A 13,383-nucleotide genomic window follows, 5' to 3' on the forward strand; every position below is an offset into this window, starting at 1 on the left:
AAAAATTTAGTGAGAAATTTACAATCTGCATGTTATAAAATGATATATAATATATAAATATATTATATAATTTGCAATTTATATATATGTAGACTTCTGTAATATATAATATAACATATAAATATACAATATATTATATAATGCATTTTATATATGTGCATTCAAATTAGTTACTGTTAAAGGAATAAATATAATAAACACTAATATAATTTTTACTATATGGCAGACACTGTTAAAATACTTTATAATTATTATCTCTCTTTATTCTCACAACAATCCTGGGTGGTGCTATTATTATCTTCATTATACATATGAGGAAACTGAGGCAAAACTAGATCAAATAACTTGCCCAGAGTCTCACAGCGAGCAAATGTTTGAGGATGGATTTGGATTCAAGTGTTCCTGATCCTAGGCCTAGTGGTCTATGCATTGCACCATCTAATTACTTTTGTATATATCTATTTCATGAAATCTATGGGGAGCATTGCTATATATAGTTGATTTTTGTTTTAGATAGAGGTATTTTTGGTAATTGATATTCTTCTGGCTCCTCACCTTGAGATTTCATTATTCTATGATATATATATATATATATGTATATGTATATATATGTATATATATATATGAGCATATGCATATAAATTATATATTTATGTGTGTATGTACACACATAACACATACATACATTATTTCATTTTTTGTATTTATATCACCAACATTTAGTACAGTGCTTGACGAATAGTAAGTACCTAATAAATGTTGATATATTGATATATATGAGGTAACCTATTTGCAAATAAGCATCAAAAATAGTCCTTCTCAAATGTGGAGAAATATTTCTAGTCATAAAATAACAAGATAGATTGTTCCAACTTCAGATAAGCAAACTCCTGTGCAAATGAGACATCCTATAGTTTTCTCCAACTTTCTGACTCAGTGGCTTTCAAGTTCCTCAAAGCTGTGGGTCTCAAAAGTCCCCACCATGAGGTTTCATTGTGTGGTTCATGTAATTTCACACATGACTTATTTTTTTTTTGCTGAGGCAATCGGGGTTAAGTGACTTTCCCAGGATCCCACAGCTAGGAAGTATTAAGTATCTGAGATCAGATTTGAACTCAGGTTCTCCTGACTTCAGGGCTGGTGCTCTATCCAATGACTTCATATTTTCAATGTTGAACTTCTTTCAAAGAAAAATGATATTTTAGCTGGTTCTAAGTAACATATATAGGTATATATACACATGCACATTTATATGCCCCCTACATACATACTTATATATCCTCTCTATACATATCACATATCTATATCTATATCTATCTATCTATCTGTCTGTCTATCTATCTATCTATATCCTCTATATGTTAATGTGGTAAACATTTGAGAGCTTAACATATACTCTGGAGGTACATATTGATTTACGGCAGGAAAGAATCATATACATTATCTAGTTCAACCTGTTATTTTACATACAAGGAAACTGAGGTCTTCAAAATTACAGTGACTTGTTTAAAACCAAACAGATAGTAAAAAGAACTGGAATATGGACACTCATCTTTGGCTTCAAATTCTGTACTCTTTCTTCTCTTATCATTCTGTCAATGTAGGTATTACAGCCTAGTTCAGGAAGATCAGACACAAACATAAATAATAATAATGCAAGATAAATGCATAAGAGAAGTACAAAGTACTAAAAATTTAGAGGAAGGAGAGAGGCTTTTTTTGGTTGAGGGATTAGTTGAGGCTTATTGGAGACACTGGCATTAAACCAGGCTTTGAAGGATGGCTAGAATTTTAATAAGGAGAGTCTGGATAGGAGGAAAAGCAGAATGCACTTTAAGCAGAGAAAATAACATGTCCAATTGACTCGCTTCAACATATCACTACAAATTTTTACAAAACATTTAGAATGCACCTGCTTTTTTGCCAGGTGTTTTCCTGACAACAATTCCTTGAGTTAGACAGAATTATTACTCACAGTTTATGAGTAGGAAAACTGATGCTAAGACCTTAGATAACTTTCCCATGGTTACACAATTACCTTTAAAAGTTGTGGGGAGGATTTAAATCTAGGTCTCCTGACAGGCAATAAATAAAAAGAAATATATCCATATATACATATTTAAGGAATATATGTTAGGAGACTTTATAAGAACCAAAGAAAAAGACTATGTGATGTTTGAAAATGCTTATATTTGTCATATATTCACATCTTGAGGCTTGTAAGAGATCACAATTTAAAATATAAAATTCTTTTAGAAATTATTTAAGTGTTTAATGTATATTCCACTATTCTAGGTGCTAACTAGGGATGCAAAGGCAAGTGAAACATAATCCCTGCCCTTAAGGCGCTTTCATTACAGTAAAGACAAAAAAAAAGTTATGTTAATAATTGGAATAAAAGCGTGAAAAGGATTGTCTATAAAGTGTATTTCATTTCCCTGAAGACACAAGTTATTAAAGACACAAGTCTGACTGGTGGGAGTAGGGGAGAGAGGCAAGAAGCTTTAGGACTATGTCACTCACAAGGCCACATCTGAGCACAAAGATTTAAAAGAAGGCTTGAAGAAATTTTCAAATAGATGAGTGTAACCATAACTTGAGGGAGTATAGCCATGGTAGCATATAGGAAGACCCTGGGGGCAAGTAACAAAATTAAAAATTGAGTAGGAAATACTGTAAGACATACATGTCTTGAAATCTATTTCATGAAAACTATTGTTTACCACTCTTGTTCAGTTGAAAATATTGAGAGATTAAGTTGAATTGAGACTAATGTTCCCTGGGAGACATGGATTGAGGAAAAGTCTATGGCATTCTTCAGAATTAGGGGTTGTGAGAGTTGAATACTTGATTTATTTCTACTTTATTGACTTGTTCTGTTTCAGTGATATATTGCTCTGTATTTGTGGCCATCTGGTTTGGTGTAGCAATTGAAACATCAGTGGGGGCTCATCAGTGAGCTTAAAAAGACAGCAACATCAAAAGTATCAGGCATCTAATGAAAAAGCACAAGTATGAGAGGGAGCCTGAAAGGTATATGAGGTAGGTTGTGGTGTCATCAAAGACTACAATCAGAGAACTAAGAGGAACTATGGAATTTGGAAGAGGGAACGATTATGTCCAGCTGAGGAGAAGGATGTCAAAGTTCCCAGAGCATCAGGGAAATGGCAACCAACATTAAAAACATAAATAAATAAATTACACAAATAACATAAATTAAAAAAGGAAAAAAAATCAATTTGTCCTTTGGGCATTTTTGTTTATACGGCTTCATAAAACAAGACCCATTATTTGTAATCTTCCAGATGACTATTTCAGTTTTTGTCCAGTTTGCTGTGACACAAAACATTTTCCAGTTTGCAGTTTTAATAGCTATTCAATTGGCGTTATTATGCTAAAGTCCATAACGCTTGTCTCAGAAAGATAGCTATTCCAAAAGACTAATATCTCCTTTATCAGACATTCTTGGAGAATGAGATGTGACCCATAAATGCATTTTCTGGTTAACTAAAGCTTAACCCCTTAAGTGACAAAACTTTTAATATTTTAACCATTTTGGATAAAAATCTTTCTAAATTGAAACCACTTTTGTTATCTAATTAGGTTATGATATTGCATATAATCTTGGGCAAATTATTTCAGTACTCATAGACTCAGGCTCCTTATTTATAAATTGGGAGTGGGAGTATTAGATTATTTCTCTGGTTTATTTCAGCTTTACCATTCTGTGATTCTATAATTTTATACTGAGACTTTTTGGTAGTAATGCAGTATCATTATGAATATCAGTTAAACACTGTGCTTTAATACAAGGGTTTTGCATTCTGTTTAGGGTCATTTATCTTCATGCAAAATAGCTTCACAGTTATTATACTTTTGGATTTCTTTGTTTGCTTTTTAAGTTTTTTGATCTCTTTGTGAGTATTTCATATGTTAAGTATCCCTTAACTCCTACAAATACATCTAGACAACTCTTCTATAATTTAATCTTACTGAGTTGTTTAAAGGAGAAGTGTCAAGGTTACATAATACTTCTCTGTGTGGCCTGACCCAGATTAAAATGTTTTGATAAATGAATATTTCTCTCTTGATTTTAATAACTAATTATTGTATTAGAACCAAGTTTTCCCCTTTTCTTCTTCCTCATCCAGAAATCAACCATTGGGAAATCTCTCTTAAAGATATTCCCAGACCAACATCTAATCAGACAGTAAAAAATTCTAAGTTTCGGCTAATGAGTGTTTTTCTATGCATTGTATTTGCCCAGACAGATCTGGGAAAATGTTGATTTTATCTGTTATGAAAACAGATCATTTGGAAATACATGTCTCTTTGACCAAGACTGGAATGATCCAAGGCACATACTGCAAGACCCTCATTTTAACATGGTCCACTTTCCATTGGGTTAACCAACCAGAGTTGATTGGTACCATGATGAGTCTTTGGTATAAAAGAGATGGTTAAATCATTATCCTTTTATTAATCTGACCTTATTAATAAAATGATTAAATTATCCAGAAATTTTTTTTCAGAAGTTTTCAACCATCACAATGTAAATGAGAAATATTTAACAAAATAAATGCAAATACAGTAAAACAGAGATCATATGCATTTTAAAACTAAGTCAATGTTGTCCAGTGTTCCGCATGTAGGGATTAGTAGCCCTCATTTCTATTTTAGTTTGAGGCCCCTGGCTTAAAGAAGTAAGAAGTAAAGTTATTTGTCCATTGTTACAAAGCCAGTACTCAGGGCAGGAAATGAATGTAAATATTTCAGACTCCAAGACCGATTCTCTATTCCACCATGTTGTCTTTCCTGCCATCATATAATTTTCTGCTTCTAAAATGTGATAGGCTGGGGAACAAGATATTTGATTTAATTCAACAAGCTTTATTAAGTGTGTACAATGTGCAAGACATTATGTTTGTTGGAATTGTGTTTAAAATAAGAATAGTCTGAATGAAGACCTAAGGGATTTTCCTATGAATAAAGTGCCTGAGTTTTAGAACATGTTTCTACAACATCTGTTTGAGGTCATACCATACATGCTCTTTTCCTTAAGTCCCTTTTGTATATCAGAGCTGAACTTTATTTATTGACTTTGATCCCCAAGAATTAACCTTTTTCTACTTTCCTGCTACAGACGTTAGATTTCTTTGTGGACTCTGATTGTGGCTTTTTCTGAATGACCTAATTATTTCATTTGTTTTGCCTGTTGGGATCTCATTTATTATTAAATGGTGCTCTGGATAGGTGAGATGGTTATATAAGTGATCCCCAGGTAAATGGGGGATTATTATAAAATAATATTGGATATAAATTATTACCTTTGCAGAGTTCATATTTTAATTTGAATTGCCTTCTTTCAGTAATAAGTAATTTATATGATGTTCACATTATTGATTGGATAGAAATAGATGGTCTCTGTGATTCCTTGAAATTCTGAAATTCTTGTTAATTTGGTTAGCTAGCCAGACAAAAAATCGTTTAGTTTAGCAAAAGAACAAATTGGTGGTCTAACTAGTTTGAGCAAATATCCATCCAGGAATTTCCAATGCTATGAATTATGGGGAGTGCTATCTTTGCTTCCCCTACAATTTTCCTCCAGAAAAGTGTGGAAATGATTTAATTCAGACTCCAAATATGTAAGTTATCACTACACAAAGAAGATAATGTTGAGGAAATATATGAAAATCAAAATTAGAATTAAATCTACTTTATGCTGTAGTGTTCACCCAAAAGGCTATCCATTTAGTCATGTTTGGTAATATTATAGTCAATAACTGGCACCAAAGACTATATCATTGATTTGAATCCATGTTATTTGAAGAATCATAGATTGAGGGAATGACTTTCAATTATGTATAGGGCAGAACATTCTTGAAACAAAACTGACCTCCAAGTTAGTTTGATGAACTAGAACACTTATTTTTATCAATGGGACAGGATCCCCTTGATTCAAAACTGACTGATTTCTTTAAAAAAATCACATCTCTTCCATTACCTTCAGAGACAATAGATCTTAGAATTCAGGAGATAAGATAACGTTTTTTCATTGGGGAAAGGGCTAAAGAGCAACTTTGGCTACTATCAATAAGGTAAATGGGTGGGATGGATCCCGTTACCTGACTTGGCCACCAATTCAAAATAAGTTTTTAAGACCTAGGCCTTATGGGCTTATTATTTTTGTCTTGCTCTCCTGGAAAGGGAAGCAGAGCTCTTTATTGTGGTTCTCTTATCTTCTGGAAGATGGAGAGGTAGGGAAAATAGACTTAAGAATATGAGTCTTAATGTATTTGGGATACAGCAGGTTCAATGAAGTACCCCGATTCTCAACCTGGTCTCATGCCACATACCTTACAATACTCCAACTCTAGTCAAGATTTGGAAAAATTGTCCTATTGGAAAAAGGTGTCCCATGTTATTTTTCTTACTTCTCTCTTTTCCAATGCTTACACCTCCCTGATTTCAGAGGTAGCTTCTCCCAGAAATTACATCTGTTGGGAAATCTGGTCTCATTAATGGGACATGGTCACTGTCACCAACTCCATGCTTTCTGAGGTGATATCTCAGAAGAAATTATAGAAGACTGCTAATCAAAAGAGATGCTGTTTATTGCTGGACCTGCCTGTGAATATGGATTTTTTTTTTATATTTCTTACTGATTTTACTCACAGAATATTCCATGACATTAATGAATATCTTGTGCACCCAAGGTCCAATTCATGCCTCATTTTTATTCTTCTGGAATCGTTCAGAGAAGGGTATGTGAGAGGGTCAGGGAGGTTCACTGCCCAAATGTTCCAATGGAAGGGCCTGGTAGAACCAGATGTGAAATGGACCTCCCCGGAGTGAAGAATATGCAATTGAGGAGAGCCATGGCACATATTTGAGGCTAGGGTTTTTCAAAAGTAACTTTGGGTTTGCCATGATGTGATATTCCACATCCAAGTCAAAAAGTCTGTTGGGATTATATGTCAAAACATGCATGCTATCATTTCTGCTTTTAAAAGAGCATCTTTGAAGTAGAAAGCAGCTCTTAGTAGGCTAATGAGTCCCAGCATAAGGAATTGGGCACTGCTTACTATAGTGTGTGCTGTTTTAGAAAGAAAATTCCAAATCATTTGAATTCAGGTATCACACAAAACTCCAGCCACAGTTCAAACACTTAAGTCTTTATAACAAAAAAATTCAAGGTGTATTATGTATCTCCATCAATTTAGAGTAAGTTCATTTCCATGATGAGAAATATCCAAAAAGAGTTACTACTATAAAATTCACAGTCCCATCAATATGTTTTCTTTTGTTCTGTTACTATACTCATGTCTAACTCTTCAGTACCCCTTCTGGGATTTTCTTGGCAAAGATATTGAAGTGATTTGTCATTTCTTTCTCCAGATGATTTTACTGATATAGAAACTGAGGCAAACAGAGTTAAGTGTCTTGCCCAGAATCACACACAATGATAAATAAACATAAAAGAATGCATTAAAACATAACTCAGCAATTCATATAAAAGGACTGCAACTAAAAACAAAACAAAACAAAACAAAACAAGACAAAAACTCAAAAAAATGAACTTTAATAAAAAGAACCCTGTTTTAAAATCTGCCGGGACCTGAGACACATTTTAAAAAGTTTATTAGTCATCACTAGTCCAAAATACAAATAAATTCTTTTTAGAAGAATCCAAAAATCTTCATGCTCTAGGTTCACAGAAACATAAAACCTTGCTTGAGAAATTTTTAAGCAATCTTCTAATTAATCACAAGATTTTATAGCCTCTCACAGGCTGTAAGTTAAACTTTAACAAGGCAGGGCTAAAGGAAATCCTGGTGCATTGAGCATGGCTGGGTCAACCAAACCAGACCTTTATGTCGAGCAGCTGCTAGAGGCAAAATGGGCCATGAATCTAGAAGGTGACATTTTAATTCTTATACTGATGAAAGGGGGGGGGGGAGAAGGTAAAACATGCAAATAGCCTACAAACTGATGAGAAAGCAATCTGCAAGCAAAATATTTCCACAGGACTTGAAAAAAATTATATAGTATGGTGGGTGGGAAGAGCTCTGGCATTAGAATCAGGACCTTGGTTCATATTCCATTTCTGACAATACCTGTGCGACCATGGGCAAGTATTACCCTCCCTGGCCTCAGTTTCCTCATCTGTAAAATGAAAGATTTGGATCAGCTACACACCAAGTTTCCTTAAAAAGGAATTACGATCTTTGTGAAAATAATATTATGTGGCTTTTTTGCACTTTTATAATAAGTTCTCTTCAGGAATTTTATTTAAGAGAAGTAGCTCAAAAACTATAGACACAATTCCTATTTAATTTTTAGAAATAACAATAATACTTCAATGATTTTAAATATTTAGAGGCACTTTGTTTTCCTTTATTTCCTTTACCCTTAAGGGAACTCTGAAAGAAAATAGCATCTAATGAAAAGAAAGATTAGGACAGGATACACACATATATGAATATATACATGTATAATTTATTACATATTATGCATATATATGTACATAGTATAATAAATTATATATATAAAACACATCCTCCACATATATAACATATATTAATTCTCCCATACATATGCATACTAGAGAACCTCAGTAAGAGAACAGATCTTCCTGACCACTAATTACCAGTAGGGAGTAAGCCAGTTTGGCTGTTTAAAACAAAGATGGAAATGGGTTTTCATTCAGCTCATTTGGGCTTGCTTGTGGCATTCTAAGATCAGAAGTTGGGAAGAAACCACTTTGTTGTCAGTGATTAAATTGGGGGATATGACTGTGACATCATTTAAAAAAATAAGAACTTTTTCAGTAAGTATTTTCACCCACCTCATAATACAAGGGTACAGATGTGCCGTCTTTCTTTCCTTTTGGAGGTGGAGGTGGAGGAGGTGAATTGATCTGTGAGACAAGGAAAAAAATTTTAAATGAACAAGAAGTATGGTTGAAAGAAAGGCCTGCTTTTTACATTCAGAGAACTGAGGGATTTTGCTTTATAATTTTTTTGCCTTTTGGGAACACCCAGTGGCTCAAGCAATTCAGAGGAGGAAACTGATTCTGAGATATTTGTGTAGCACAGCATTGTCCTGGGAAAGTATATGAATTCCCAAATGAAGCATTATAAAAAAGAGTGGCAATGATTTATTGTGGGATATCAAGATTATGAAGCAGTATATGGAAGTGTCTTCTGAGTAAGCCAGAAGAAAAGAAACTGGCAGTCCCTCTCAACAATGAGACCAGCTTTGGGGCTCAAATCCCAACAATTATCCAGAACTTTCTGGAAGCCATTGGAGGGTAGGAAGAATTAGTCCACTAATGTAAGAGATGGGGAAGGTGGTCTCCTTTCTTAGGCTTAGTAGATTGTAGTCACAGAATGTAGTCAGAAATGATGAGGTTTTAATGTGTTAACAAGGTATCACATGCTGTGATCCCTTTATGAGATGAGAACACCCCTCCGATTCCAGAAGGGAACAAATGATTCACTGAGCAAACAAATTGGCCACACTCTTGGGGACTTTAAATAGCTAAGCCCTGGATAGATTTCAACAGTGTAAAAGTAGGAGAGATTACAAGCCATGAGTTGCTTGTTCCTTTCTCATTATCCTCTACCTCCATTTGCCATGTAACTTTGAAGGGAAGCTTCCAATAAGACTCCTAAGTTTGTAGGGACTACAGTTTCCTCCCCTCCCCTGACTCAATGCTTTATTTATTAAAAGAATCCATGCGTTGGAAATGTCTGAATGTAGTGTGCTTTCTAGAGCCCCCAAATTGGGGTGCCAAAATATACTATGCTTTCTAGAGCCCCCATGCTGGGGTGCCAAAATATACCATCCAGACTAGCTCTCTGGAGGATCTCAAGAACCAGTAAGAGAAACTACTAGACCAACACATTCGCTAAACTCTGTTTCTCCCTTCTGTTTTATTATTTTATACAATGGGAAACATAGTTCATTATTTAGTTTTTGCTTTTTTAAATTTTTTTATTTTGCTGACAGCTAATTTCTATTTTTAATTATGTTTTTTTACACAAAAATAATTTTTAATTGTGCCATGAGTTGGCATTTTTTAATAGAGTGTGGGTAGTTGGATTTGTGGATAATTTATTGCCTCATATTCAACTGTCTGGGAAATCTCCTTTCCAGCTTGATGATCAAAAGAATCACCTAATGGTGTAGAACTTATTTTTAAAATTTCCTGACTTTATAGGAAGAGAAGCCAGATGGAGTTGGAACCCTTATGCTAGAAAAATCTTCATGAGTTAATTATCATTAATATTATTAATATTATTATCTTCAAGGAGATATGGCACTCTTCACCAGGTATTTGGGGGTTTTCTTCTTTCCTTGAAGTGTAAGTGGGAGAAGGGGAATAGAGGCAGTGGATAGTGCTGAACTTGGGTTCAGGAAGACCTGAATTTCAATTTTCTCATCTGTAAAATAATAGCACCTATTTTATAGAGTTATTGTGAAGATCAAATGAGACAATAATTATAAAGTAATCAACATAGTCCTGCTGCAAAGTTAAGTGCTACATGAATTTTAGCTATTATCACTATTACTCTTATCGTTCTTATATTAAATTCAAATACCATAATTTGTTTAGTCAAGCAATAATGGATTGACATCCACTTTATCTCCAGGTCTTTGTTATTAAAATATGCTTGCACTTAAGGGTTTTCTTTTTTCCTTTATTGTTTGGCTATGCCTACAGTCTGCACTGCCCCTACCTGGATTGTCACAATTTGGGGAGTTTTCAGTTGTGTAAGTGCTTTATTGATGGCTCTTGCACCTATGAAAGTACTTTAGGTATATTTATACCTAAAGCAAGAAAAATTATTGCTTTTGGCATCCTTCTAAATGCCCTAAGTGTGTCAAAGAATATTTTAGCCAGCAAAGGTTCTGGAGATAAGAAGTCTAGCTGCTGTTAGTGATAGCAACTTTCTTTTCTTATTGTAAATAGAACTGTTTGTTCCATAACTTTATGACTCTATGAGGTTTTTTCTTGCACATTTACCTTTGCTACTGAAGTGGTAAAAAAGTTATCAGAAGACATAATATAAAATAAATTTGAGAGAGCGTAATTGTAAAAATAGGGATTTGGTGACAGTTCAATTGACCTGAAGAAATCAATTGAGATATCTATCAGAGGTTATAAAGGTTTTGCTATTTTATTCTACATGAACAGCTTCATAGGCTCAAGGAAATACAACACAAAGTCATAAATGAATGAGTGATTTGGGGGAACATTATCTTTTATAGCTCAGGGCAGATGGAGGAGCAGAGCAGCAGGATCTAGGGAATAACAAAGATATGTATTGAGACCTTGAGACTGTCCCAAAAGATAGAGAAACCTGAGCTTCCCATCAAGCTTCAAGTACTAACTTATAAAAAAGCCAGATGAGCTCTAGCTCCTCATCATTCTATGCTTAACGACAGTCTAAGTTCCAAAAAAGGTTTTTCTGTCTTTAAAGATGCTAACTAACCAGTCTGGAAGACTGATCTGACCACAATTTTTACTTTAGCAATTCCTGGGGAATAAACTAGTCTAGGTTTTACATCACAGTCCATAAAGATGAATCTTATGGTAGGTATGGAGGCACCTACTAGGGAGAGTATAGGGAACTTCTGACAGGAGACATCCTGTGTTGCTCTATCATTTGAGTTAGAACAGACTCTTTCCATTGGCAGAAGAGCCAGAACTGGCTGTGTTTTTAAAAAATACCAGACTGGAACAGTTTTGCTCTCTCTTTCTAGAAATGTCCAGAGGATAAAAATCTCTGAAAAGTATTAGTATCATAAATTAATCTGGGCAGCTGGAGAAGGGCAACCTTTCCTATTATTTCCTTTTAGGCTCCATGGCCCAGAGCATTATATTTGGGATTTTGTTCTGTTTCATTATCTTTTCTTTAAATTTTAGGCACCAGTGGTACAATCTCTGGACACTGGGAGTTTGAACCACATTGTTCCTAGAGGCAGGATTCTGGGCTGGATATTGCTGGTTGTCCAACAGGGAATCCTGAGTAACTAAGGTGCTAGGATACTAGGGGGCTTTGGACTTTGAGCTTGTTATATACAAACTGAGTTAATCTCTAAATCTCATCCATTTTTTTCTCTTGAAGCTATAGTAGTGTTAAGGAGAATTATATTCCAGAGATACTGGACAGGGTGGTGGTATATTTGTTCTTGCTATATCTTTGAAGTAAATATTCTTTTGTAAAAGCTTATGGGGTTGTTAAGTACTTGAACTACAATGTAGGAGACCCTTAAAATGGGGAAAACACAATTGGTAGAGGTTGAGTTCAATAGCAAAGAGATGCTTTTCTTGAAATCAATAAATTGTGTCTTTTTAATTTAATCTGACATTCTTTCATTTTATTAAATAGTTTAATGAATTATGTTTAAAATTATGAGTTAAAATTTGTTTTCTTTTGTGTGCTACTTTTTAATCCTAAAGTAGGAATTTTTTGTTTTAATTCAATGCCCTGCCCTAACAATTAATTTTGTTTACGTTAAGAAAATCTTATTCCCATAAACTTTCTTCTCTATTCACTCAACATTTTTTCCTTTTATTAACTCTTTCTCTAGTTTTTATCTCTTTTATTTAGTCTTTTCTCTCCTTTCTCCTTTTTTTCTTTTCAATTAAATGGCTAATTCAAAAATCCTTCTTTCTTCTTTTCCCTCCAACTTCTTTTGTAGGCAATTTTTGTTCTGCAAATTTCTTCAAGAAGGATTTTTTAAACTAGTTTTCTTTACTTATTCTCTCTACTTTAACTCCTAATTAAAAAATTTTATTCATAGCTTGAATATAATTCTTCCCTTTGGGCTTTTTGAGTTCTCCATGAAGTTAAAGTTTTACAAGTACCAATTTAAGTTTTCTCTAACTGATATTTTCTGTGTTACTATTTTATAGAACTTGTATCTTTTTTTTCTCTTAAACTTTCTCTTTCTCTCTCTCTTCTCTCTTCTTCTCTCTCTTCTTTCTCTCTCCTATGTGTCTCTCCTTTTCTGTCTGTCTGTCTCTGTCTCTTTGTCTCTCTTTTTCTCTCTCTCTCTGTCTCAGTCTCGTGTGTGTGTGTGTGTGTGTGTGTGTGTTTGTGTGTGACTCAGGAAGATGAGTCTTCCAGACTTCAGGCCTGATACATCACCTTGTTACCAATTAATGAAGGACTATGAACATAGATGTATAAAATAGATCCATGGCAGAAATTTCCTTGATTCTCAAATCATGTACTTCAGATATATTTCTTTTGTTCACAGTGCTTAGCACAGTGCCTGGCTTATAATAGAGGCTTAAATAAGTGTCTATTGATTGATTTCCAATGGTAATTCTTTCTCAATGTCTACGTTATTTCTTCTCTGGGTCAA

The 13,383-nt window shown here is 34.1% G+C and overlaps 1 protein-coding gene across 3 annotated transcripts in view; it reads right to left on the minus strand.

Moving 5' to 3' along the window:
• The window catches only part of SPAG17 (sperm associated antigen 17), a 251,538-nt gene that overhangs the window by 202,869 nt on the left and 35,286 nt on the right, over positions 1-13,383 (minus strand). For all 3 annotated transcript variants that reach the window (XM_074263223.1, XM_074263224.1, XM_074263222.1), the window contains exon 3: positions 8,849-8,920. In XM_074263223.1, coding sequence (XP_074119324.1) covers positions 8,849-8,920 — 72 coding nt within the window. The remainder of the gene's footprint in view (positions 1-8,848; positions 8,921-13,383) is intronic.

The sequence above is a fragment of the Sminthopsis crassicaudata genome, chromosome 4, assembly GCF_048593235.1.
Source record: "Sminthopsis crassicaudata isolate SCR6 chromosome 4, ASM4859323v1, whole genome shotgun sequence".
NCBI lineage: Eukaryota > Metazoa > Chordata > Mammalia > Dasyuromorphia > Dasyuridae > Sminthopsis > Sminthopsis crassicaudata.